At 65.9% G+C, this 26967-nt stretch overlaps 5 protein-coding genes across 5 annotated transcripts in view; 4 read left to right on the forward strand and 1 right to left on the reverse strand.

Annotated features, from left to right (window-relative positions):
* Positions 1–826, reverse strand: part of EMIHUDRAFT_99428 (hypothetical protein) — a gene marked incomplete at both ends in the record, with an annotated part of 1353 nt that extends 527 nt beyond the window's left edge. Inside the window, one exon of the mRNA XM_005782341.1 lies at positions 11–826. Coding sequence (XP_005782398.1) covers positions 11–826 — 816 coding nt within the window. The remainder of the gene's footprint in view (positions 1–10) is intronic.
* Positions 827–1921: 1095 nt separating this feature from the next.
* Positions 1922–4459, forward strand: EMIHUDRAFT_462882 (hypothetical protein; the record flags this gene model as incomplete). Its single annotated transcript, XM_005782342.1, has 7 exons — positions 1922–2152; positions 2257–2544; positions 2625–2808; positions 3014–3210; positions 3314–3751; positions 3803–4114; positions 4189–4459. 7 exons carry the CDS (start codon positions 1922–1924, stop codon positions 4291–4293), a joined length of 1755 nt encoding a protein of 584 aa, XP_005782399.1. The 3' UTR covers positions 4294–4459.
* A 9100-nt stretch (positions 4460–13559) lies between these two features.
* On the forward strand, positions 13560–15734 carry EMIHUDRAFT_99431 (hypothetical protein; the record flags this gene model as incomplete). The annotated part of the gene is made up of 1 exon (XM_005782343.1): positions 13560–15734. The coding sequence occupies one exon, from the start codon at positions 13560–13562 to the stop codon at positions 15732–15734; it is 2175 nt and encodes a 724-aa protein (XP_005782400.1).
* A 3135-nt stretch (positions 15735–18869) lies between these two features.
* Positions 18870–20042, forward strand: EMIHUDRAFT_434455 (hypothetical protein). The gene has a single exon (XM_005782344.1). The coding sequence runs from the start codon at positions 18890–18892 to the stop codon at positions 19673–19675; it is 786 nt and encodes a 261-aa protein (XP_005782401.1). The 5' UTR covers positions 18870–18889; the 3' UTR covers positions 19676–20042.
* Positions 20043–22422: 2380 nt separating this feature from the next.
* Positions 22423–23785, forward strand: EMIHUDRAFT_434457 (hypothetical protein; the record flags this gene model as incomplete). Its single annotated transcript, XM_005782345.1, has 2 exons — positions 22423–22594; positions 22693–23785. Coding segments are annotated over 2 exons (431 nt in total), but the record flags the coding sequence as incomplete, so codon positions are not given.
* Between the last annotated feature and the right edge of the window lie 3182 nt (positions 23786–26967).

A 26967-nucleotide genomic window follows, 5' to 3' on the forward strand; every position in this document is an offset into this window, starting at 1 on the left:
CCGGAGGGACCACGTCGCCCAGCCGAGGACCGGCGTCGTACGACATCTGCTGGTTGATGGAGTTGGGCACGACGCCGGCAGTCATCGGGAACTCGACGGGGGCGGTGTTGACGACGCGGACGACGTTGCCCGAGCCGGGCGTCTCGAGGATGCAGAAGAAGGGCCGGTCGAGGCCGTCCTCCGTGTACAGCTCGATCACCTGCTTGTTGTTGTTGGGGCCCTGCAGCAGCTCGATCCGCGCGTTGAGCGGCCGCCCGTCCGTCTTGAGCAGGACCTGGACGCTGTCGACCGAGGGGTCGAAGGGGTAGGTGCGGAGGGCGCCGCCCTGGATGGTCATGCGCGTGTCGAGGCATTCGGCCGACGGGCTGTCGACGTTGTCCGCCACCACGTTTGCGGCGAGGGGGAACTCGATCTGGCCGATGTTGCGGATGGCGACTGTGTTTGGGCCGCGGGGCGTCTCGACGACGGCGCTGAAGGGGCGGAGCTGGCCGTTCTCGACGTACACGCGCATCTTGCACGGCGTGTTGTCCGGCCCCTGCCACAGCTCGATGTCCGCGTCGAGTGGGCGGCCCTCAGTGCTGAGGACCACTTGGACCTGCTCAACCGACGGCGAGCGGTACGACCAGGTGCGGAGCGAGCCGCCCTGGACCAGGATGGAGGAGTCGACCAGCGGGGGGCCGCCGTCCGCCCGCGCCATGTCGACCCCGGGCGCGGCCTGCATGCCCGTGGCCGGAGGCATCATCTGCATCTGGACGGCTGGTGCGCGCGCGGCGGGCACGGTACCGACCATCAGGCCGGAGGCGACGCCGGCGCCGGCGAGCATCATCGAGATACGCGGCCTGCGCGGGCGTGGGTGGGGCGCCGGGCCGGGGTAAGGGGCCAGGCCCGCGGCGTGCCACGGGGAGCGGCGCGGGCGGGCAGGGCTACATTTTTGCTCGACAGACTTCGACGTTCGATGTCATCAGCCAGAGATTGCATCTCCCAGCTTCGTTGCGCCCTCGCACTGCTGTGAAGTCCAGATGCTGCGCGACTTCAAGTTTCTTGTGGAGAGGAGGGCGCCTGGGTCTAAATTTAGTGCGTGTGAATGAACTTTAGTGATAGTTTAGTGCGCTATTTAGTGCGTGTTCGAGTGCGTATATAGTGCGACTTTAACGCAAATTTAGTGCAAATTTAGTGCAAATTTAGTGCAAATTTAGCACATATTTAGTGTGTTTTATCTCCAATTTAGCGCCACATTTAGTTCACTTTAGGTGCGGGCAGCTGCAGTACATTTAGTGTGGGTCCCGCATCTTTAGTGCGGGCACGCACCTTTAGCACGGCTTCCCGGCCACACCACAGCTAGCCAGGGCCGCGTGCTTTGCTCCTTGGCTGCCAAGAATGCACCACAGGAGATGCCTGGCCCCTGCCCTCATGACCCAAAGGCAGGCTCCCAGTGAGGCTAGATATGCCGCCCTCCAGAGCAAGATCTCCCGACTGAGCACAGGCACAGCACCGATTCCCGAGAGGAGGACCAGCACAGTTGAATGCGCCACGCTTCCCGGCAATCGTTTTGCCGCTCGGCGGGCCCGGAGAAGCAGCCCGGAAAGCACCTTTTAGGCTGATATCAGCAGGTTTACTTCGCTCGGTTGGGGATGGGACGGGGAACTTTTGCGAGTGGGCAGGGAACTGCAGGGGGAGAGGGGGAGGGAGGCCCAGGGAGGGGCTGCGGCTGGATCCTACTGCGCGGCTGGACTAAAGACGCACTAAACCTCGCTAAATCTGGATGTAAAGTCGACTAAATTTGCGCTAAATTTGCGCTAAATTTGCACTAAAGTTGCACTAAATTCGCACTAAATTCGCGCTAAAGTGCACTAAAGATGCAGTACATAAACACTTCACACCGCACTAAATTTAGACCCAGGCGCCCTCCTGGAGAGAGTCCATGCAAGCGCGAGACTCCGACACCTCCGAGTCGGACCCTGCGCCCGAAAGAGCTGTCTCAGCTGCAGCAGACGCGGTCCCCGTGCTGCGCCCCACCAAGGAGGAGTGGTACGGAGGCTTTGGCGCCTACCTCGCCGCTATTCGGCCGCTCCTTGACCAGCACGGAGCCGTGCAGCTCGTCCCTCCGCCAGAGTGGCGCTGGGAGCCGCGTGCCCTCGCCGCCGACGCGGAGGTGCGACACTAGCGGCCCTCGCACACCGGCTGTCCCACACGAAGTTTCACAACTGGCCATAATCACAAGACCCACACAGTGTTGGCTCTCCGTCTCCCTGCCAGGTCCGGCCGATCCGACAGAACTGCTTTGGCCGCGGCGGCGTCTTCCAAGCAGTGTACGAGCAGTCGCAAGCGTGCTCCCCACCACAGTACGCAAAGCTCTGTGCCGCCATGGGGAGAGCCCCGGCCCCTGTCCAGCTCACCTTTGGCGGCGATGAGGCTCCGGCAGAGGCGTGGGCCGAGCGCGTCGGCGACGCGGCGTGCCAGGCGGCGGAGGCGGCCTTCTGGCGCGGCGTCGCGGGTTGCGCGCCGCTGTACGGCGCGGACTCAGACATCGGCTCGCTCTTCCCGGCGCCGCCCCGAACTCCGGCTCTTCCCGCCCCCCCGCCGCACCCAGACGCCGCTCAGAGAGGCGCATTTGCCGGGCGCAGGCGGCGCTCGAGCACTGGAACCTCTCCGCGCTGCCCCGCGGGCCGGAGGACGACCTGCTGCAGGAGGCGGCCGTGCGCATGCCCGGCCTCAACAGCCCGATGGTCTACCTCGGCGCGTGGCGATCCTTCTTCGCGCTCCACACCGAGGACGCCGAGCTGCAGGGCCTCTCCTACCTCCACTCGGGCGCACCGCCTCCCCCCGCCCGCTCGAGCGCCACTCCTCCTCCCACCCCCCTCGCCGCCACCCACACACGCCGCCACAACCCGCCACCGCCTGCCACGCCGCCACCCGCCACCAGCACCGCCGCCAGCGCTGCCGCCACCTCCCCCGCCACGCCAGCGACCTCCACCCCTCGCGCCACGCTCACCCGCGACGCTGCCACGCCCAGGCGCGCCCAAGCAGTGGTACATCGTGCCGCCGGCGCACGCGGCGCGCGTGCGTCGCCTCGCCGCCGACGTGTGCGCCTCCGAGGCGGCGGAGTGCTCCCACTTCCTCAGGCACAAGCAGACGCTGCTCGCGCCGTCCGTGTACCGCGCGTCCAACGTCCCTCTGCGGCGCGCGCTGCAGACGGAGGGCACGTTTGTGGTCGTGCAGGCCCTCCCTCGATCGCACCGGAGCCGGAGAGCGGGCTGCCATGCTCGGCGACGGCACCGCCCCGCTCCCCCCCCCCCTCCGCCCGCCCCGGCAGGCGGGCGCCTTCCACTTTGGCTTCAACCACGGGCCAAACGTCGCCGAGGCGATCAACTTCGCCACGGCGGCCGCGTGGCTGCCCATCGGCCGCACCGCCGCGCCGTGCAGCTGCCGCGGCCAGACGCCCTTCGTCGAGTCGTCCTCTCTCTTCCAGCGCGCAAGGGCGGCGTGGCCCGAGAGGACGGCCGAGTGGTGGTGCTTTGTCTGCGCGTGCGGCGAGAGCGAGGGCGTCACCAACTTCGACGCGGCCAACTCGCACCCGACCGGCGAGCAGTTCGAGTGCGTGGTCTGCGGCCTGTGGGGCCACGTCGGCTGCTACGACGGCTACGCGGAGCGGATCGCGCAGAGCGGCGCGGAGGCGGAGCTCCACTGCGTCGCTTGCCGCGACGCGTGGCGCGGCGGCGACGGGCGCGGAGAGGCGCCGCGCCTCGCGCCCGTGCCACCACGAGGGAAGGAGTGTGTCTTCACGCCTCGGAGGTGCGAGCAGGCGTGGCGATTCACTTGCGTCTGCGGCAAGTCAGAGGGCGCGTCGGACGCGACGGTGGCGGCGGGCGGCGCCGCACCGACCGGCCGGATGTTTGAGTGCGCTGGCTGCGGCGCGTGGTCGCACACGGAGTGCTACGACACGTACCGCGGCGTTGACGACGAGGAGCTTCCCTCGCGCATGCAGTGCTGGCGGTGCGCCAGGCGGGGAGCGGCTCATGGCAAGGCAAAGGGCGCCACGCGGGGAGCCACTCCCGGCAGGCCGCAGGGCAGCGCAAATGGCAGGCCAAAGAGCGCGGCTCCAGCCAGACCAAAGGCCACGCCCCGGTCGGTGGACGTCGGAACGGGCGGTGGGGCTCTCCTCTCTCACGGGGCTGCCCATTTCCCTAGGTCTCTGCCGCTTCCGAGGCGGCGAGCAAGCCGAAGGCGGCGGTCGTTTCCCCGCGCGCTGCTGCAAAGCGCAGGCGCCCACGCTGCGGTCTCGCGGCGGAGTGACGGTCGGCGTGACGCGCGGTCGTCTGCGGCCGTTTAAAGGCAGCGGACGACGACGAAGTGCCACCGACAACGTGATATAGGCCTCGTCGCAACCCGACGCAAAAGGAATACCATTCAGCCTGGGAGGGTTTGCTAAACTGTAAATAAAAAACAATAATTGATAAACAAAAAAATAATTGAAACGTACGCGGTACAGTACGGGGTGTGGAGGGTGAGTTGAACAAGGGGTTGTGCGCCGGGCCCTCCTGCTCGGCTCCAGCCCCTGTTGATAGGTCCAGGTGATAGTCCTGGATGGGCAATGCATACGCCTCACTGGGCCTTAGATCGCCCGACCGCGTCCCGGTGCTCTGCCGTCGGATTTGTGACTCCGCCGCACCGCGCCGCGGCCGGGGGCCCTCCGGAGGCCGAGGATGGCCGTGACGGACCGGGACGAGCTCTGGGAGGTTCAGTGTCAGTGTATATATTGTAGAGACCAACCATGTCCACAATATCTCTCAGTCTAGCTAAGCCTGGGAAGGCGATGCTGGGGCCGTACAGCAGCTTGATGCATGCCACCGAAGCGGCGCTGTCGAGGTTCGCCGAGCGCGGCGAAATCCGGGGACACCGTCACCGACGAGCGCGTTGGAGTATTCACTCCGGACAAAGACGGCTACACGCACACGAGCCGCGGTCGTGTAGCCGTCTTGGCGGCGAGGCGCGGGACCGTCTGTGGCGAAGTGGGTCGCGTCCCCGGATTTCGTTCAACCCACCCTCCACACCTCTAACGGTACGCCGGACCGTAACGCCTCGGACCGTCCACGGAGGTACGGCGCTACGTACGGCTCTATATAATGTGGGGACCCAGGCCAACAGCAAGTGGGACATAGTCTGAGGGTATCCTAAAAGTTCGGCCGATTTGGGTCAAAACGCTAAAAGTTTTAGGAAAAAAGAAAAGGTAAAAGCACTGCTAGCAGTTGATTTGGGGCAAAACGACAAAAGTGGGCCCGCCCGGGGCAAAATGGTAAAAGTCGACTGTGCTTTCGTGCAGCCGGGTTGACGCGGGGCCTCGGATTTAGCCAAAGTGACCCATCGCGCAGCACATGACGACCGCTCACCGCTTGTGCAAGCGTGATCACTCGCTGCTGCACTGGCTGCTGCTGCACCTGACCCAGCGCGTGTGAAGGCACTTGCCGAGGCTGCGGCCGAAGCGGTGTAGGCAGACAACGATGCGGCGTGACGGGCGCGCGCGCGCGCGGGCGGAGTGGCGGACGCGAGGACGCTGCCGTCAGACGAGGGGTTGCTATCATACGCAAGCACGAGCGGTCGGTGACTCGACGGCGTGTACATCACCGTTGCCCAGGCGCGAAAGTGTGTTGTGGGAGGATGCGTCCTTATGTGTTACAAACTTGTAGCGCTACATGTTTGGACACACACCGGCGGGCGCTTTCGAGGCGAGCGGCAGCATTTTTCTTGCCATAGTGGAACTACTTGTCGTTTGCGGGACGTCGGACGATAGCTAGCACTTACTGCACCCGGCGCGCAGCGCGAAGAAAGAAAATTTTGAAAAATGCTAAGAGTCCTCCTACGGGAATGTACGTAAGAGCTACACACACTGAAAAGTTGGGCGGCCTCCGAGACGACCAAAGTGGTAAAAGTCGCACTCTCACCTGACCCGATCAAAAGCGTAAAAGCACCCCCGACGGGCGAGGCTCCAGAAACCTAACCCTCAGACTATTGAAGTGGGACGAACGAGGGCCGCGACGGCGGCTCAAGCGGGAGGGAGCGGAGACGGTGGGGGTGGCCAGCGAGCGAAGTGGGAGAGACTGATGATGCTCCTTCGACTTAGGGAGCGGTTCAGCTGCTGGGCGGGCTTCAGGGTGGTGCTCACGCGAGAAAAGGAATCGACGCGAACGCGCACCCCCCAGGGCTAGGGCTCTCTTGCCCGCAGCCCGATCCCGATCATCTGGCCCGCTGGGTGTGCTTCTTAGCCCCCTGGCCCTGGATGAGATGATGTGAGGCTGATGACTGCACTCCAAGTGCTCCAAGACGCGATGTGCAAAGCATACAAGAAGAGGAGAAAGAAGAGGAGAGACACCGGTGATGACGAAACAGAAGCTAGCGCAGACGAGAGCAGGGCAGACCCGGGGACGGGGGAGTCGGAGCAGACGGCATCGGCCGCCGAGGGAACGTTGGGAAGAGGCACGAGGAGGGCGGCGACCTCAACCGACTATGGAGGACCCGTCACCAGACGACGCAGAGGGCAGACGACGGGGGGGAGCTGGAGCAGACGCGCAGGGCGAGACGAGGGAGGGAGCAGGACTTTGCGGAGATCAGCAGGAGGATGTACGAAGAGATTAGGAGCAGCAGGGACCCGAGGGACCATGTGGAAGACGGCTAGTGCTAGTCCCCCATCGTGAGGACGACCCCGGCTTCCTAGTCGCCGACCACACCCACAAAGAACCCTGCACAAAGATCGCACGGGCGGGGACCTGTTCCTTTTTACCCATCTCAAAGCAGAGGTGCCCGTTTTTATTTATGTATTTGGACTGCTCCGGAGACAACCTCACTAAGACAATGAGCGATGGGTAAAACAAACGTAGAGCCGAGGCTCCATCGACCACTACGCTACTATCTTAGCACTGACTGGGGGGGCCTCTTGGCACTTTGGATGTCGTGGGGCTCCTGCCCGTGTCCGGCGTGGAGATGCGCGAGGGTCTGGTGCTCCACGCACCGTCGGGTGCGTGGGTGGTAAGGAGGAGCCGCGCGGCGCGCGCGGCCTTGGTGACTGACAAAAGTTGATCAGGAATAGACTACAACACTTCGGCGACCGTCGGCGCGCCGATACGGCGATACGCCCGAAATAGCGATGCAATCGCAATAGCTCCCAAATAGCAAAGTATAGCCGCGCGCCGCGTAATCACGTAAAAGCAATCGGGGCGTCACACTAGGGTCGCCCCCCCCCTTGCCCCACCAACCTTTTGTGTGTGCACGGTGGACAGACTTTACCTTACCTTTTACCTTACACTACCCCCCTTACCCCACTACTTTGTACTCTTAGGCGTCGACCGCGTCGTATCCCCCTTGACCCTCCCTGTGAGCCTGTGTGGCGATGCGATTCAGCGAATGCGCTGGGGAACAACCCGAAAAAGAGAGGGAGGCATGTCTCTGATGAAGCATTGAAGGGCGCCCCGCGCTTGGACTGGTGACCACTGAGCCAGACTAAGCACGACGCGCGCTCTCTCTCAATGACGTAACCTCTCTCTCGTCTCTCCCCTCGCTGCTCTCTCTCTTCCTCGCTTCTCGCGCTCATGTTCCAAAAGTCATGCAAGTTCACACCGCCAGGCGCTCACTAAACGTACGGCGCTTGCGCACGGCGCCCATCGCCTGGGCGACGAGCGCGATGCTGACGGGCCGCAGCGGCGGCGGCAGCAGCGTGATCGCGCGAGGGCGGTAGAGCCCGAGGTCGACGAGGGTGGAGGGCGTGGTGCCAAAAAAGTGGACAAACTCGCAGCCGTCGAGGTCGGGGTCAGTCTCGTGCATCGTGACAATGTGAACGCCGAGCTCCAGCGCGAGCTTCACCTCCGCCGCCAGCGCGCGGCCGGGCAGGCCCTGCCACGTGTCATGGTTGAGGTAGAGCAGAAAGACCTGCCGCCGATCCTCGAGCTCGTCGTCAGCCACAAAGGGCTCGACCCGCAGCAGCTCGTCCTGCGGCGGCTGCGGCAGTCGCAACTGGAACTCACCCGAGGCGGACCAGCTGTCCTCCTCGGGCCGCTTTCGATGCCTCCAGGCCGGGTACCTCCGGCCGGAGAAGCGGCGCCGTCCCACCCGCGGCGCGCGGGCGGGCGCGCCCTGCCGGAAGGCGAGCTCGGCCGGCCTGAAGGCGCGCTCGAGCTCGTCGGCGATCTGCTGGCAGCCGGGGTTGTTGCTCGAGGCATAGGTCGCCACTGGCTGGCGGAAGTGCAAGTCAGTGGGCGTGATGTCCGCCTTCATGTACACGTCCTCGATGCGCCGGTCGAGGTACATCGGCGTCAGCGCGAGCACCTGTTCACGGGGCAGATAGTGTGAATATACCCGTTCCCCGCTGGCCGAGGCGGAGCGATGCGAGAGCGCAGGCACCCTCTTGGCTATCTCCTTGAGCGTGAAGAGATGGTACTCGGCCACGCGATGCCACGCGAGCACCTGCCGCGGCACGCCGTCCTCCCAAAAGACGTACCGATGTAGCGATCCTGGACACTCGTCCACCAGCGCTTCAAGCGGCAGGCCGCCCTCGCTCACGTCGCTCTCATGCACGAGAATCACGGGCTTGCTGCGCTCCTGGCCCCTCCTCGCCTCGCGCAGAGAGATGCGCGAGGTGAAGTACCCCCTCGAGAGGAAGAGGAGGAGGACCATCGAGCTGTCGACGTGCCCCTCCACCGCCTCGCTGTCCTCGAGGTCGTCCGCGTCGAGGAACACCACCACGTCGGGCAGCATACGCCGCAGCAACCGCTTGATCGCGGCGGCCTGCTCCCGGGCAGTCTCCCACACGTGACTCAAGTAGACGTGGTGCCGAACGCCATCGACGATCGAGACCTCCGGCGGCGCGTCCGTGGCGCGGAATCGCAGCCGCACGTCGTCCTTACTATGCGCGACGATGCTCCGTACGGTGAAGAAGCAGGTTCCAACCATCAGCAGCGCGACCGCGACGGTGACGAGCACTGCGATGCCGTGGAGCGACTCGAAGACCAGGATGTCCTCGACGTCATTTCTCGCGCCGCGCATGCTGAGGTCCTCGCCGCTGGCGACAGCGACGCCGAGGCGCTGGTGCAAGTACATGTAGGTTGCACCGAGGAGGGCAAGGATCACCACCAGCTGCGAGATGTTCGAAAGTAGCTGCATCCCCCTCGACCGGTACGGCAGCAGCAACATCTGCGCCGTCAGGAAGAGGAGAGAGGCGAGGACGGCGAGGAAGAGGCGGATGAAGGCGTCGTGCTCCGGCACGAGAAAGAGGAAGCCGGTCAGGATTAGCCGCCGGAGCAGGTCGACCCACTCCCACCAGTAGAACTGGGGCCGGTACTCGCGCGTCAACACCGCCGCCGCGCGTGACCAGCGGGTGGGCCTGCGGCGGAGCACCGCGCTGTGGATGGCGTACAGGAGGGCCGCGACGCCGACGAGCGAGCTGATCGGCCAGATGACAATCACGGTCGCGGCAAGGCCGCGGAAGCGGTGGTAGCGCTCCGAAGCGGAGTGGCCGTGGGTGGGGCACTCGACGTCGAGGCTGGCCCACAGGAACTGGCGGGTGCTCTTGTTGCCCACGCCCGTGTAGAAGCGGCGGCAGTGGAACGACTCGAAGGCGGTCGCGTTGACGCTCGGGCAAAGGAGGAGCACGATCCAGAGGGTGGCAGGCAGCAGTTGCAGCAGCGCCTCGCTACTCGCGAGGCGGACCGAGCTGCAGCACGACGAGGCGGGCTCTCTCTCGCCGCGCACGCGGATCATCTGGTGAGAGATTGGCTCGGCGCCCTCCCCGCTGCCTGCAATGAGATGGACTGGCGCGTCCGGCGTCTTGCGCTCCCGCCGCCGGTCCTGGTGGAGTCGGAGGGCGAAGAGGACGCCTCCAGCCAAGACGAGCAGCCCGAGGGGGAGAAAAGCCTTCAGGGCAAGGTAGGTGACGATGCCGTCGGAGAAGCACGCGGTGGGCACCCAGAGCGGGTTGAAGATGTCTGCGTCGAGGACGCCGCCGAGGCCGAGGAGAAAGGAGCGGAAGAAGTCGGGGAGGGCAATTGAATAGAGGTGTCCGATTGGCGCAACCACCTGCACAAAGCCGACGCCGATCTTGAGCGTAGCCTTGAGCTGCTCGCCCATGGAGAGGTATTGCCACTCGCGGCACGCGCGGTCGAGCAGCGCCCGCGCGCGAGGCGAGAAGCGGTGGGCGGCGATGATAAGTGCCACGAAGAGGGCAGGAAGGAGGACGAGGAAGAGGTAGATCATCGCGATGCGCGCGCCGGAGGGGCAATCCTTACACTTGGCCGACCGCCACTCAAAGTACTGGTCGGAGGCCACGCACATCTCGCAGAGCGGGCCGCCGTGCCCCTTTCGGCAGAAATAGGGATCGCCCTCGCCGACATCGGGATTAAGGTCTTGCCACACAGCCCGTCCCAAGCACGGCGTGTCCGACACTGCCCGGCTGCACTCCTTGGTGATGGTCCCGTCTGCCGCCACGCATGCGCCCAGCGAGCGGTGCCCGAGGCACTTTTCAAAGGAGAGCGTCTGCCCTCCCATACGCCACAGGCCCGGCCGGAGCGAGATGTTGCTCAGCGTCGTCGAGCCGTAGGGGCAGTCTGCGTTGTTGGGGCATGGCCAGCACTCCAAGGTGCTTGTATTATGCTGCCGCTGCGGAGGTGGCCCCGTCTCCAGCAGCGGCCCCGTTTCGGTCTTGTACCGGCCGGTGCTGCAGAGGTGGCATCCGTAGAATGGAAACGCAGAGTCGGTGTTTGGTGGGCAGATCTCGCACTGCGGCTGGCCGGCTTGGTCTTGGAACATGCCCGTCATGCACGGGTCGCAGTGGTGCTGGCCAGAGCGCGGCTGCTCCTCCCCCCTAGAGCATGCCACACAGGGACCGTCGCCCACCCCCTCCTTGGCCGACCCCGGCGCACAAGGCACGCACTCGTCAAAGCTCTTGCCGGTCGCGTCGACGACCGTCTCTCGCTGGTGACCCGCGTCGCACGTGCAGGTCGAGTCCGTTGCGTCGATGATGAAGCCCTTGGCGCACCCCACCGTGATGACTGCAGCGCCCTCGCCCGGCGTTGCGTCCGCCCGCGTCTCGCCGGCCACGCCCAAGTAGAGTCGGAGCCACTGCCGGCCCAGCCGCCGCGGATTGACCCTCGCCTCGTACACGCCATCGCCGACGTGCACGACGTCGACAGCGGTCTCGCCGTTCGCCTCATCGAGTAGCGCGGCCGTGAACGCTCGCGGGTCGGGCAGGGGCTGTCTCGATGTCGGCAGCGAGTGCGCCACTGGCAGACCGTCGACGTCACACGCCGTGAAGGAGACCCGCTGCATCTCACCGACCAGGCCGATGCGTTTTGGGGCGGAGACGGCGACGCTGGGCTGGCTGCCGTGCTGGAAGATGGCGCCCCAGGCGGTGCGAGACGCCACCACGGTCGCCATGACCGTGGCGGACACCTCCACTGCTGCGGTCCTGGCAGGTCGTCCCGCCTCTGTCAGTGAGACCGTCATTTGAGCCTTGCATCTGCCGGAGCCGCCGGTCTCGGCGAGACCGCTGGCGGAGAGCTCCATCGGTATGCCGGCCGGGGTGAGGAGGCCCGCCCCTCCGGGCAGCACCACAAATCGAACGTTTGGGTTGAAGCTGGCGTCTACCAAAGCCCAGCTGGCATAGGTTGCTCGGGCTAGGCGCGGCAGGACGCTGATGCTCATGTTCTGGCTGACGGCCCCGCCCTCCTCCTTGAGGAGCTGGACCGAGACCTGGTCGGCACAGCCGCAGCTAATCACCGAACTCTCCTCCCATAGCAGATTGACCACCTCAGAAGGCGACTGCAGCGCGGCTTCAGAACGGTCCACCACCAGAGCGGCGCTCTCGTCCATCCGCCGGCCAACGGCGGCCATCTGCGTCCGAGGGTCTGGCGCCTGCGCCCACGCGCTCGATCGGCTCTGCCACGACGCCGCGCTGACCCGACTCAACGGTAGCCGAGCCGCAAGCAGCAGCAGGAGGGAAGGTGGCGAGGGCATTGCTCAAACTTGTCCCGGAGGACGCGCGAACTTGACGTCGGATTATGAGAGAGGATTCCGAGCTCTCACGCCGCCGGGCCCTTAGCGGCCTAGAGAACACAACCCCCTCTCCCTTCTCTCCCAGTAAGCTCAAAGTACGTACGATTATTGTGCAGTCGTTCTGCGCGACGTAAGTGGGAATGCGGGAATCATCCCGGGTACTTCGGGAGGGAGGGCAGTGACTGGAGGCATGTGTGTGGGTTCAAACGGCGCGGCACAGGCCGAGCGAGCGAGTTCAAAGCGAGGGAGGGAGGGGCACAGGGGGGAGCGCCCCGCCCGCGACGCCGCGAGGCCGAGGGCGAGGGTCCGTCCCGCGTACAGTGGGTTGCGGGCATTAAGAAAACGTGGCATTAAGAAACCCTACCAAGCAATTCCGCAAAAATCTAAGAAACCACGGCGCGCCGCAGGCGCGGCCCCGAGAAAAGGCCAGCCAGACACGAGTGTGAACGGGAGCCCCAGCTGCAGCTCAAAACTTCTCTTCGCCTGCGGCGCGCGCACTTGTGTCACTTTTCAAGTCTGCGGTGTTCTGAGTGGAGTGGTCAGTGGATGGAGGCGTGTGTGCGTCTTCCCGTCATCCAGAGAGCCGACTCGGCGGCAGACTCTGGCATCGCCCTCGCGGACCGCAGCTTTAATACCTCTTACTTACCTACCTAAAAATCCCTCTGGCCGCTGCCGTGCGAGGGCGGTTCCTACTCGGACAGCAGGACGGACTTATCGGAAGCCTCGCAGTGCACGCCCACCGCTCAGGGCTACATCGCCGCCCGGGGCTCCACCGAGCAGACGGCGTGCGGCGAGGGCAGCTTCGCCAGCGGCACGCCCAACGAGGTCTGCGAGCTGTGCGCCGCAGAGGCCGTCCCTAGCTGTGAACAGCAAAACGGGACAGTATAAAACTGCGATCTCAGTGCCCCAGCACGCAAAATTTTCTCTGCGGGGCGGCCGCCCCGCACCCCGTTTGGGATGAATTCACACCTCTCAACAGCTGTTCACACTTGGAAAACTCATCGGATTTGGGCCACTTGCCTAGGCGACCCCGGACCCTTGGCGGACGATCATGACGTCGGCCGGGACCCCCCGTGCCGGGGCCTTCCGAGGCACTTAGCTCCGTGCACTCGACCGCCCTCGCGCCTCGCCGCAGGCAAGCTCATTCACAATCTGCTCTGTGGCGCCACTTTGCTTTGCGCGGTGGCGCGCGCACCCTCGTAGGAACGAACCCAGGTAGGCTATTCGTGCTGACTGCTGAGGACGCACTTTGGACTTTCTTTGCGGCCTCGTGTGTGGCGTTTTTTAGGGACAGCGACCTCCGCTATTGGTGGAGGGCTCGAAAAAACGAAAGAGTTTCTTCTACGTCTCTTTCGCGGCAGAAAGAAAGAAAGAAAACAGACAAACCAAGGGAGGGATGGGAGGACGGCACGCCGCCACCACACAGGGATTTTAATCTTTCGCGGCACTGGAGCCGCAGATAACGAATTGTTCATTTTTTTTCTGGCGGCAAATTCAACACACCTTGGAGGTTAGCGACAGACAGCATGCGGCGCGGGTTCGGACGTGGTGGCTACGGCGGCCGCGGCTACGGCGGCCGCGGCTACGGCGGCCGCGGCTCCGGCGGCGCTAAGAAGAGCACCTACGGCAGCTATGGCGCCTGCTTCAAGTGTGGACAGCCCGGCCACTGGGCGCCGCAGTGCCCATACAACCGTGCGCCCGCGCAACCCGCCAACCGCTCGTCGGGCGCCGCGTCCTCGTCGTATGCCCCCGCGCCCTCGTCGTACACCCCCACTTCCTCGTCCTCCGCGCCCGCTCCCTCGGCCGCACCCGCTTCGACCGCACCCTCGACCGCGATCGTGCCCAAGCCGTGGGTGAGGCTGCCCGCCACTCCGGTCAGCCAGGACTACCTCGACGAGCACGAGGTGTGCTACGGCACGCTCAACGTGCCCATCGTCGGATGCCAGTACTACCAAGGCGTCCTCCACCAAGGCGAGATGGCCAGCCTCGTGCGCGAGCCCAACAACCAGTACGACAAGAACGCCATCCGCGTCGACAACCTGTCGGCCGCGCAGGTCGGCCACGTCAAGCGCACCTACGCCGCCGCGCTCGCGCCGATCATGGACGACCCGTCGCCCGCCGCGCCGCGCGTCGAGGTGACCATCCCGCGCGAGCCGACCAACATGTACGAGGTGCTCGGCGAGCTCAAGATGATCGGGCTCAAGGAGCACGCCGAGGCGGCCGTCGCCGCGCTGCGGGCCGGCGGGCACTTCACGCTCAAGGACGGCTACGCGGCGAAGGCGGCGGCGGCGCAGCAGGCGGCGGCGCAGCTGGCGGCGCAGCAGGCGGCGGCGGCGCAGCAGGCGTGGCAGCAGCAGCTGGCGTGGCAACAGCCGGTGGCGCAGCCGGTGCAGGTGGTCAAGATGGACGCGGCGTCGTGCGAGCGCGAGCTCAACGCGCTCTTCGAGAAGGAGCTCGCGCTGCAGGGCGCCATCTCGACCGACGCGGCGGCGGCGGCGCTCTCCGCGTCGGTGGTGCGCTCGGCGCTGCTGCCGCACCAGCTGCAGGCGCTCGCGTGGATGATGGCGCAGGAGGACGAGGCGACGCCGCCGCCCGCCTCGGTGTACGAGCGGCGGCTCGAGAAGGGGCAGGAGGTGTGGTTCTGCACCGTCACCAACTCGTCCACCGCGGTCAAGCCGCACGGCGCGCGCGGCGGGTTGCTGTGCGACGACATGGGCCTCGGCAAGACGCTGACGACGCTGGCGCTCATCGCCGTCAACCAGCCCGACGGCGTCCGCCTGAGCGGCGCCGCGCCCGCCGCGCCGGCCGCGCCGGCCAAGGAGGAGGAGATGGCGGAGGCGGCGGCGGCGGAGGACGAGGCGGCGGCGGAGGAGGAGGCCGAGGAGGAGGAGCAGGAGGAGTTCGACGAGGAGGAGGAGGTGCGGCAGGCAAAGCGGCTGCGCGTGGGCGAGCTGCGCGAGGCGCTGGCGGCGCACGGGCAGGAGGAGAGCGGCACCAAGCCCGTGCTCGTCGAGCGGCTCGTCAACACCAAGCGCTCCGCCGCCGCCGCCGCCAGGGCGGCCAAGCAGCTCAGCGCCGCCGCCGCCGCCAAGCAAGCCGCGAGCGCCGCCGCCGCCAAGGCCGCGAGCGCCGAGGAGGCTGAGGGGCGGAGCGTCGCGGCCGAGGCGGCGGCGGCGGCGCACGCGGCGGGGTGCGGCGGCACGCTGGTGGTGTGCCCCACCTCCGTGCTCTCCAACTGGGCGACGCAGATGGGCGAGCACGTGCCGGGCGCGCTGCGCGTCGCCACGCACCACGGCGCGGGCAAGGAGAGCGCCGAGGGGCTCGCGGCCGCGCACGTCGTGCTCACGACCTACGGCACGCTCGGAGCCGAGTGGAAGGCGTGGACGGCCGCCAAGGAGGGCGGCGGCGGCAAGAAGCGCAAGCAGGGGGCGCACGGCTCGCTCTTCGACCTGCACTGGCACCGCATCGTCCTCGACGAGGCGCGCGCCGCACGTGCACACGCCCCCGCAGTGAGGCCGAGCTGGAGGCGGCGCGACGCGAGATGGCGCCCACGCATACCGGCCTGCTCGCCAACTGAGCCGCCGCAGGGCCGCGCGAGACAACTAGAAGGCGGCAAACGCGACGCCGCGGCCGCGGCGCACGAGAGCCGCTGGCCGCTGGGACGTCAATCAGACCCAGACCTTCAGCAGACGGCAGACTGAGGGAGGTTGTCATGGTGAGGGTGCGCGGTGCACTGGCGTAGCGGGCTGGGAGACTATCGCTGTCGGAGACGAGGTGTGGAGACAGCACGAACAATATTCGTCAACTGACTCTAATCACTAGGTCGTGTGAAGAACGAGGCTGAGATACGTTGCAGGAGGGTATGTGAGTGACACTCTGTCTCTGACCTGTTCCGACCCTGATCCGACCTCTCTCGAACACCGACCTGATCCGACCGTGTTCACTTCGAACACCATTTGTACAAACAAATAAAAAAAGAGTGACAACATGGCCATCCCCTCACGTCTCTTTCCGACCTACGTTAGGCGGGGCGGTGGGCGTGTCTCGGGCGTGTACGCCCGGTGCGGTGCGCTGTGTGTGTGTGTGTGTGTGTGTGTGTGTGTGTGTGTGTGTGTGTGTGTGTGTGGCCCCGGCGCCCCGGCCGGAGCTAAGAAACCACGGCGTGGGGTGGATGAGGGCTGTGGAAAGGATCTTAGAAACGGCGGCGTGCCGCGGAATCCTGTTTTCTATAATGCCCGCGAGGCAGGGATTTCGGCAACGTTGGAGAGCGGGCGCACGATGTCGTGGGCGACGCCCACCCGCAGCCACGTCGTGGTGACGATGATGGCGAGGAGCATCACGGTGGAGAGGAGCGTCCCGGCGCTGCTTGGGCTCGCTCGAGTTAGCGGTCTTAGCGGTCTTCCGATGCCCTCATAGAAGTCACGCGCCTCCCACCTCGCGCTACCGAACCCGTCAGGATGCGTAGCCTCACTCCACCTCGCCGCTCAGCTCGCATTCGTGCTCAGCACCTTGGTCAGCTCGCCTGCGCCTTCCTCGTTGCCTTCATCGCCCCAGTTCCGCGCCTCTCAGCCAACATGGCCGCCGCTCTTGTCGCCAACGCCGTTCACGGCGAGTGCCGTGCCGACGACTTCCTCGCAGTCGACTCTTCGGCTACGATTCGTCCAACGACACTGCCCTCGTCACCGCCGCTCGCAGCGCTGGCGGCGCCTACTCTGTCACGCTGACACGTCCGATCAAGGCGCCCTCCGAGTTCCGAAGAGCTACCGGCAAGCGATGTCGAGCCCACAGGCCGAGCAGTGGCGCGAGGCGATTGCCAAGGAGCTCGCCGGCCTCGTCGCTCTCAAGACGTGGGACCTCGTTCCTCTTGCCTCCGTGCCTGCTAGCGCCAACGTGATGCATTGCCACTTCGTTTTTGCCATCAAGCGGAAGGCCGACGGGTCCATCGACAAGTTCAAGGCACGCCTCGTCGCCGACGGAAACACGCAGAAGCATGGTGTTGACTTTGACCGCGTCTTCGCCACTGTTGTCAAGGCTCTCACCATCCGGCTCGTTCTCGCCATTGCTGCCGCGCGTGACTACAACCTCAGCTCCCTCGACATTCGCCAGGCGTACCTTCAGGCCGCCCTCGATGAGGATCTCTACATGCGCGCCCCGCCCGGCGTCAACAACCGCGGCGGAGAGCTCGTATGCAAGCTACGCCGCAGCCTCTACGGGCTCAAGCAGGCTGGTCGCGAATGGGCGCAGCTCCTCTCTTCCTTCCTCGTGTCGTGGGGCTTTGTGCGCTCGACCATCGATGTCTGCCTCTACACCTACGAGAAGGACGGCACCGTCCTGTGGGCTCTCGTCGACATTCTCCTCGCCGACAACTGCCCCAACTTACGTGCGCGCTTTGTTGCCGACATCTCGCGACGCTTCCCTACCGAGGACAAGGGCGAGCTCGAGTGGATCCTCAACACCGCGATCACTCGCAACCGCGCTGCTCGTTCTCTGACCTTCCGCTTGTCTCAGGGCCTCTACACCGCCGACCTCGTCGCGAAGTTCGAGTCGTACTTCGATCGCTCGCGCTCGCGCCGCTTCGACTCGCCGATTGAGGAAGGCCTCGAGCTCTCTCCCGCCGATCAGCCCGTTCTCGGCTCCGTCGAGTACGACGAGATGTCCAAGTTTCGCGATGCGTACATGGCCACCATCGTCGGCGGGCTCCTTTGGCTTGCGAATATGACGCGCGTCGACATCGCCTACTCCGCCTCGCAGCTCGCCCGTTTCATGACCAACCCCGGCCCGTCGCACTTTAAGGCTGCGATTCGCGTCCTCGTCTACTTGCGCGACACCGCTGACCGCGCTCTTGTCATGCGCCCTGATCCCGTCCGTGGCCTCGAGAGCTTTGTCGACTCTAGCTGGGCCGCCAAGTTTTCGTGCTCCGGCGGGATGTTCTTCTACTACGGGTGCCTGTTTCATTGGTTCTCCAAGATGCAGCGCTCCGTCACGCTTTCGAGCGCCGAGGCCGAGTTCTTCGGCGCCATGCTCGCCGCCAAGAAAGTTATCTTCATCCGCGAGCTACTGATCGACCTCGGCATCCCTGTCGACGCCCCCAGCGTCATCAAGTGCGACTCCAAGTCCGCCGTCGGCATGGCCTTCGACCCCGTCGCATTCAAGAAGACCAAGCACATCCTGCGCGCCGCCGAGTTCCTCCGTGACCTTGTCGCACGCGAGGTCTCGACGCGAGGTCGTCTCTGTCGAGCACCTCCCCGGCGCTGTGATGCTCGCCGACATCCTCACCAAGGCTGCCTCTCGCGCCGTCTTTGTCGAGCTGATCAAGCAGCTCGACACCTTTGCATGATCACGTCAGTTGCGCTCTAGGGGCTGTTCCCTCGGGCTGTCAGTAGTTAGTCCCCCTTTTCACTGTGTTGTGTCCCTCGCACCCCCGTGCTCTGGCCAGGAGGGGCTGTTCCCGGGGCATAACTCCCCCACAGCGCAGACGTTCACACTTCCACACCCACAGCGCCTCGTCCAAGCAAGACCTGTCTTGTGTGTCCTGGACCTGTCTTGCTTTTCTGCTCGCTTTTATGTCGCTTCGCGCCTTCTTACCACGCTCTCACTCCCCTCGATGCTGGCGTTCGCCGCGCTCCATTGCCTCGCGCGCGCGTCCTCTCTGCCGCCGAAAAAGAAAGAAAGAAAACAGACAAGCCAAACGAGGGATGGGGGAGGAGGACAGGGTCCACACCTGCACGAGCAGGATAAAAGAAAGAAAACAGACAACCCAAGGGAGGGATGGGAGGACGGCACGCCGAGCAGGATTACAATCAGGGCAAGAGCGCGGAGAATTCTTTTTCCGCGCTCTTCGCTGTGTCCCCTCGAAATGTTGTCAGCGGCCGCCCTGCTCACGGTCACGCAGCTCGACGCCTCCGGCGTCGCCTACACGCCAGCCCTGATGTGGGGTCCCGAGGGCCTCGGCTTCGGCCGAGGCGCAAAGCACCTGGACGCGGTGAGCGGCCAGGACCTGGAGGTCGCCGTCGCTGCGCTGCTGGGGCAGCCAGGCAACGAGGGCGCGCCGCTGCTCGCGTCTGAGCCGGCGCGCGGCGCGCGGCTGCCCGAGGTGCAGCTGGTCTTTCTGCTCGAGGGGCTCGGCACGGAGGACGTCCGCCGCGAGGGCGGCCAGCTGCGCCACGTGCAGAGCCTGATGGACAGCGCACCCGCGTCGCTGACTGCGCCCTTCACGACGCGCTCGCCCCGCCGGCCGAGCATCTTCGAGAAGGCGCCGCGGCTGCGCCCAGATGAGGTGGAGGCGCACCTGCGCGCCCACCCCGAGATCCTGACCAACGGCGCCGCCGACCTGCTCCTCGTCGAGCACGCTGCGGCAGACCTGTCTGCGCACGACGAGGCGGTGCACCGCGTCTGCGGGCACGTGGCGGGCGCCACCTCGGGCAACTACGGCGCGCTCGTCACCGGCTCGAAGCTGCCTCTCGAGGCGCCCCGCCGCCGCCTCAGCTCGGGCGAGACGGGCGTCAAGCTGATGATTGAGCGCGACCTCCTGACGGGGCTGCTCGTCTTCGCGCTCCTCTTCACCATCTTCATCTCGGGCTTCTGCTGCCTCTTCTCGCTCCAGACGCCGCGCAAGTTCGAGGACGGCTCCAAGGCGCAGTGAGCCCGCCAGACGCCGCGCGTGCGTGCGCGCTGCGTCTGCTATCCGGCGCCGCCCCCCCTCTACATGCACGGCTCTCTGCGCGGCGAGCCAGGCAGCCAGCCGCACGCCCGCGCCCGCGCGCGTGAGGGCCAGAGACGCGCGGCGCGCGGGGCGCTCGCCGCGACTAGTACTACGGTAAAGGGTCCGGCCAGGGGTCCGGGAGACTCTCTGCACTCTCGGAGGGGGGAGCCGAGCCGCGAGAGCGTGCCGGGTCGCGGGTCCGGGTGGCCTCTCCATCCCACTTTCCTGAAAGCGCAGAATTTGTTTGCCCTGCCCGTTGCGCCGACGTTGATGTGTTTTGTTGTGATTACGAGCAGTCTATCTCCTCTCCGGCCGCACGCCGCCCACGCCATTGCTTTTGCTTTTTTGGAGCCGTGGCACGCGCAGAGAGGCACGTGCTCTGCGGCGGTCTGGCAGCTGGCACGCCCTCTGGGGGGAGGCGGGGCCCCTAGGGGGTACCCATGCGGGGGGGAGATGGGGTCCCATGGCCCGCCGCAGGCGCCGATTTTCCCGCGATTTTTCTTTTTTGCGCGATTTTCTACTTGTTTTCATGAGAATTTCGCGTATTTTGCGACTTTGGTCTTTGCGACCTCGGCTAGTCGCCGACCACACCCACAAAGAACCCTGCACAAAGATCGCAAGGGCGGGGACCTGTTCCTTTTTACCCATCTCACAGTAGAAGTGACCGTTTTAGTTTATTTATTTCTTTGCCATGCTATCACGCCTGCGACAGCCTGTCGGCGCTGCTGACCGTGCCCTGCTGAACAATTGACCACCTGCAAGCTGCATAGCTCGCGGCCTTAGTATCTAGCATTCAGTGACGACCTGATCGTACGGCCAGTAGGAAGGTGTCCTTCTAGCGCGTGCACGCTTCTGACGCAATGCGCGTCACAAACTGCCTCGGATTGGCTGCTGGCACTCTCGAGGCTATGCCTACACAGCCTCGCGCGCATGGGCAGTCAAGAGAGACCATGCACCTTCTCACGACAGCGCCGGTGCTCTCTCTGGGACCGGCAAACGTGGTGGTCTCGTGTTACCAATGTGGGACCAGTGCGGCATCGCGCCATCGACAGCTCTGCGACTGCGCCTCACCACTCCACCGGGAGGCCGCCAAGTGGGTGAGCACCGGTCGCACATCCGGATTGTGGCAGCAGTCAGCAGCGCATGTCTGATAGCTAGAGCAGCAGCGTCAGGGTCGCAGGGTCGCATCGTGTCAAGCCTCTCGCCCGGCCGGCTGCGTGCAGACGTCGGCCTGTCTGCTGTCTGGAGTGATCTGTCGGCGGTCAGTACGACCGATCAGGTCGGAGTTTTCTTTATGGTTGGAGGGTCTATCTGTATGTACTCCTCGAGATCTCTCCAAATCTGCCCTCTACTTAACCGTACTTAATCGGGAAGTCGGTGGTATGGAGCGAGTAATGAGCGCCGGGGCCCCGTTTCCGCATTGCTGCGCGGCGCACGGTGCCTCCGGGGGCCCCCGCCTCCCCCCAGACCGCCAGAGGGCACGCCGCTTGTGGAGTGCACACCGCCCACACGGAGCTGGGGAGCACGGTCTTGGCCAACCCGTCACGGGCTCAACACCCAGGGCCGGGGAGCACACGTGAGCTAAGATGTAAGAAGCGGCACCCAGCGGGCCGGATGCTCGGGGACGGGTTGCGGGCAGGAGAGCCCTAGCCCTGGGGGGGGTGCGCGTTCGCAGGGAAGAGGCCATAAAAAGTAAACACCGGTTTCGCCGAGGGTTAGCGGCTCTGCTTTGGGGTTCCCCAGCGGCGGAATTTTTCCCTCGCGCTTTGGCAAGGAGCGCCCCGAAAGAAAGAAAGAAAGAAAACAGACATCCCAAACGAGGCTCGAGGCACGAGGGATGGGGAGGAGGACAGGGTCCCCACCTGCACGAGCAGGATTTTGAAGGACGATCAGGGGCACAGGTGGGGCTCTCCTGCTCCTGACAAGGGACACGACAGGCTAAAAGAAAGAAAGAAAACGGACAACCCAAGGGAGGCTGAAAGAAAGAAAGAAAGAAAACACACAACCCAAGGGAGGCTAAAAGAAAGAAAGAAAACAGACAACCCAAGGGAGGGATGGGAGGACGGTACGCCGCCACCACACAGGGATTTTAGGGGAGAAGTGTGGTGTTAGCCGTCGCCCACCCTCGGGCGTCTACCACTTCCTATCTCTCTCCGCAGTTTATCACCAATTCTTGCAGCGACCTTCATGCCACCTCGCATTCTTCTCACTCTCGTCGTTCTCTCTCCTGCTGTCTCTTCCCCTGACTCATCGCTCTCCTCGGCCTCGTTCTGAGACGCCGCTGTCGTCTGCCGATCTCTTGCTCTCGCTGCTTCTCTCGCCTTTCTGCGTAACTCCGCTCTCCTCTCCGCGTATTTTGGTCCCTCGAGTTTATCGAGCATTCCTCGCGCAAGGACCACATTTCTGACTCCCACTGCGAGCATATCCCGCCCTGTCATGTCGTTGCTCAGGTCCACTCTCGTTTCGAGCACTTGTACCTCAATGGTCGGTGTTGGCACTGGGGTTCCCTTCGGGTATATTGTGACAGCTGACGGCGGGATTTCCACTTTTGTTTCGTCCTCCTCGGGGTCGTCTTCCCCGGCTTCCTTGCGTTCGGCGTGGCTTACCCTCCATGCCGTGAACAGGCGCTTCGCAGCCGTGCGCGACGCGAAAAATTTCTTTTTCTCGCCTCTGAGATCGATTCCAGGCCATGACGCTGCTCGCCCTCTGCGCGCTTCTGCTTACCGGGGCCGAAGCGTTCAGCGCCCCGGTCGCGCCGCGGGGGCTCTCGCGGACGGCGTCGCCCGCGATGAAGCACAACGAGTACTACGGCCGGCTGGCCAAGGCTGAGGCCGGCCGTATGCGACTGGTTTGCGTCAGGCGCCCGAGCGCCCGCGCCTGCGTGGCTGTGTCCCCATCGTGCGGAGAGAGCGCAGCTGTGAACCGGGCACCACCCCCGCTGCCGCCGCCGCTCGCAGGACCAACAACCACATCTACGCCCAGGTTGTCGACGATTCGCGCGGACACATTATGGCGTCGGCGTCGACCATCGAGAAGGGCAACAAGCTGAGCTACGGAGGCAATGTGGCGGCGGCTGTGGACGTGGGCAAGCGTGTCGCGGAGCGCGCCAAGGAGAAGGGTGTCTCCAAGGTCTACTTTGACCGCCACGGGAAGAAATACCACGGCAGGGTAGCCGCGCTCGCCGACGCAGCGCGCGAGGCGGGCCTCGACTTCTGAGGCGGCTGTAGCATCCCGTTCCCACTCGTTGTCTGCCCCCCTGTATCTGCGCGAGGGTGAGGGCTCCGCGTGCACCACATCGCGCGTCCTGTGTGGATAATCGCGTCGTGTGTGCGGTGCGAGAGTAGACCCGCGTGTTTTTTGCGCATTTCGGGGCCCGCGTCCCGCGACGTCCGACGATTGTCTTGCTCTTGACTCTTGCGATTTACCTCACGCGCAGCCCAGACGGGTCTACTCTACCACATCTAAATATACGCCTACCTCGAGTGCTCCTCGCTACCAACGCGTCGGCGTCGCCGTCGGCTCCCCGTGCCCCGAGCCCCGTGCACAGCGACCCTCAACCCGCCCCCTGGCGCCCTGCAGCCCGGGGCCCGCCCGCCCCTCGGCCCCTCACTGGTCGCTCCCCTGCCTCGTGCCTGCGCCCTGCCGGCGGCGGCGCTGTGCGGGCGCCCGCGCGGGCTGGCGGGTGCGCGGGTGCCCCCCGCGGGGTCCGCCACACGTGACTATCGAGCGCGCGCCGCGCGTCCCGCGACACTCGGAGCTGACAGCGGTGGCCCTAGCTAGAGAAGTACTGGGCGTGCGGTCGCCCTCGCCGGCGGCTAGCTCTCACTGGTGCTCTCCTTGGCCAACTTCGCCTTCTTGCGCTTCTTCTTCGCCCTCTTCGGCTTCGGCGCGGACTCCATGAAGCCCTCGACCAGTGCCTTGAACTGTGCCTGCGACTGCTCGAGCGCGTCTCGCGTCAGCTCCTCGAACCCGATCGAGCCGAGCGAGCGAACGCCGTTGACCAGCGACTCGGCCTGCGACGTGGCGCTCTCGTTGCCACCTTGCCCGACCGCCTCGAGCGCTGCGCTCGCCAAAGCGCGGCTCCGGTCGTACCAGTCGATCGGATCGTCGGTCGCTGCCGCGCCGTCGGCCGCCGCCGCACTGTCTGCCGCCGCCGCGCCGTCGGCCGCCGCCGCGTCGCCCTCGTCGCCGCCCTCGGCGCCGCCCTCGGCGCCGCCCTCGGCGCTGCCCTCGGCGCTGCCCTCGGCGCTCGCCGCACCGCCCGCCGCGAGCTGGCGGAGGGAGGCGAGCGCAGCCTCGAGAGCGGCGGCCTGCGTCGCCCTCCGCGCAGCCTTCTCCTCCGCCTCCGCCTTCTCCCGCTCCGCCTTCTCGCGCCCCTCCTGCTCGAGCTGCTCCGCCCGCTCCGCCGCCTCCGCCGCCTCCCGCTCCGCCTTGCGCCGCGCCCGGTCCTCCGCCTGCACCTTCTCCTGGTGCTCCCACCAGACGCGGTGGTTCTTCACCTTGTCCGCGCCTTTCGTCAGCCGCTTCCACTCGCCCCGCTCCGCCTTTTGGAGGACGAAGCGGACGGTGCCCACCGAGCCAAACGACCAGTTGCTCGCCGCCGCGTCCACCTGCGGAGGGGGACGGTGCGGAGGAGGGGAGGGTGCGGAGGGGCGGAGGGAGGCGCGGGATGGAAGCGGCGGGTGCGGCGCCTCCCCAAACAGCTCGATGTTCAGGGTGTAGACTTTGGGCTTTTGGCGGCCGAGCCCTCGAAAGGTGACGTGGCTCGCATTGATGGAGACCTCCTCGTTGTCGACGTTGAGGACGGTCACAGGCGCGTCGAGCCGCGCCGCGAACTTCACGTTGAGGTGCACGCTGCTCTCGCCTTGCGCCCACTGCACCGCGCACGAGATCGTCGCCTCGTCGAGGCTCGTCTGCCGCAGCAGCGACAGGACGCTGCCCGCGCCGTCTCGGATCTCTGTCAGAGCGCGCCGGCCGTGCGTCGAGATCTGGAAGCTCGGCACGCCCCGCAGCACGCCGACGACACCCCGCGCCGCCTCCCACCAATGTCGCCGCGCCGCGACCAGCAGGCCCTCCTCGAGCGCCGCCGGAGCGGCGTCGCAAGCGCCGCGGTGGCACTCGCCTCGCTCGATGCGCTGCAGGAACGCCAGCGCCTCCGCCTGGCTCGTGCACCCCGCCACGTCGTCGACGCCGACGCCGTCGGCCACGGCCAGCGAGGAAGACGGCGCCGGCTCCGCGCGACCTGCCAGCGCTCCGAGGCAGACTTGCGAGCCGTCCGCCCCTACCAGGCAACCCTCTGCCCCGCCGCTGACGGGACCATCTGGTGACGCCTGTCGCGCCATCCGGTAGGCTCGGATCGCCTCCGCCTCTGCCGCGAGAGACTCGAGCTGCGCCGTGACCCTCGCCAATGCAGACGTGAGGCACAGATCAGCAGCCGCTGGTCGGCCGGCGGCATAGAGTGCCACGCCACGTTGGCGCTGCTCCGTTACCGAGCGACCGTCTGAAGGCCCGCAAGGGACGTTTGTGTCGTCGGCATGGGCCAGATATAGGTGGCACAGGAGCGCGCTCACCATTCGCTCGTATGTGCTGCCGCCGGCGAACGCCACGCCCGCCCTGGGTGTGAGGTTGCCGACTGCACTCCAAGTGCTCCAATGCCACGTCGAGCGTACTCGTGGAAAAAAAATTCGCCGTGGGTGCCAGTGCACGCACGGGACTGGCGCGCACTGGCACTAACACAGGTACACCAAAAATAAAAAAAGGGGAGAAAAGGATTTGAGAAAAAGGGCGACGTGGACCAGGAGGCGAGGGGGGGGGGGGGGGAGAAAGGCCGAATTGGCCGCTTTCGAACAAGAAAGTGCGGCCCGTGTTGCGCCGCGCGAGGCTCACGCGGCGAGGCGCGCGCTCCCCACATGTGCGCCCAAACACCGCTCCGCCCGCCCCCCGGCGGAGCGGTGGCGCGGGTGGCGTCACCTTCGCTACCAGACTCTTCGTTGGTGCCAACTGCGGCTGGGACGGGTGCAGCCAGCTCGGGCGCGTGGCGTCTCGGCTTTGAGGGTGGCGGGACGGACGAGCGCCTGGAGCGGACCGATGAACAGCGGCGGTGAGGGGCTCTCGCGATGAAACAAAAGGAGCGCGCAGCTGGCGGCCATGTCAGAGAAGCAGTCGAGGGCGCCTCGTCATGTCGCGTCGCCGCCAAGCGTCTTTTCGAGCGTGAGCTTGGTGAAGAGGACGGACTCCCCAAAGAAGACGTCGCCCACCAGCTTGCGCGCCCGCGTGTCCATCGCCACCACCCGGTACCCCAGCCGCGCATACAGCCTCAGTGCAACCTCGTTGGTCGACTCGACCTGGATCTGCACGATCCGTTGCCCCTTGCCCGCCGCCGCAGCCTCGCACGCGCGCACGAGCTCCGCCCCGAGCCCGCGCCCGCGCGCCGCCTGCCGCACCGCCAGCGAGGCGACGTATGGCTTGAGCCGGCCGGCGAGCACGGCGGGCGAGCCGGGCGGCAGCGACGCGGAGAGGTACTCCTGCAAGTGGACGGGTGGGCGGCGGTGGGCGGGCGGGTGGGCGGTGGGTGGGTGGCGGCGGGCGGCGGTGGGCGGCGCGTGAGCAGCGCGAGGGGGGAGAGAGCCGCGGCGAGGGGATGGGCGGGGCGGGCTCTCCTGCGTAAACATCTCGACGAAGCCCACGAGGCGGCTTCGCCCGCCGCGCCGCTCCTCTGCGACGAAGAGAGCGGTGCGGCCGTGCCTCCCTCCGATGCCGACGACGTGCTCGAGCTGGACCAGCTGCCTCTGCACCGGGCCGAGCTCGCTACTGAAGACCTCCGCAAGCAGCGCGGAGGCAGCCCAGATGTCGCTGCGCTCGAGGCGGCGGAGGGCGACTGCGGGCGGCGCGGTGGCGGCCGGGGCGCAGAGCACGAGCGGTGCGGAGGCTCGGCGCGCGGGCAGGGCCCCTCCTGAGAGCGACAACGCGCCGAAGGGACGGAGCGAAGTCACCCTTCCGCCGAGCGGTGCACGCGCCCCACATGTCGCGAGGAGGAGTGGAGCGAGGCGGAGCATGCGGGCAGCGAGAGAGGACGGCGGGCAAGCTGAAGGTAGCCGGCGCACGTAGATCGGCGGGCACCTGCGCGCGCGGGAGGATTATGACCCCTCATACGACGGAGTAGCGTTTTCCGGTCAACCCACCGAGGCGGTTCCCTATCTGTTCTTTCCGCTTTGCGGTAATCCTCGGAGCCA

Source organism: Emiliania huxleyi (assembly GCF_000372725.1).
Source record: "Emiliania huxleyi CCMP1516 chromosome Unknown EMIHUscaffold_19, whole genome shotgun sequence".
Taxonomy (NCBI): domain Eukaryota; phylum Haptophyta; order Isochrysidales; family Noelaerhabdaceae; genus Emiliania; species Emiliania huxleyi.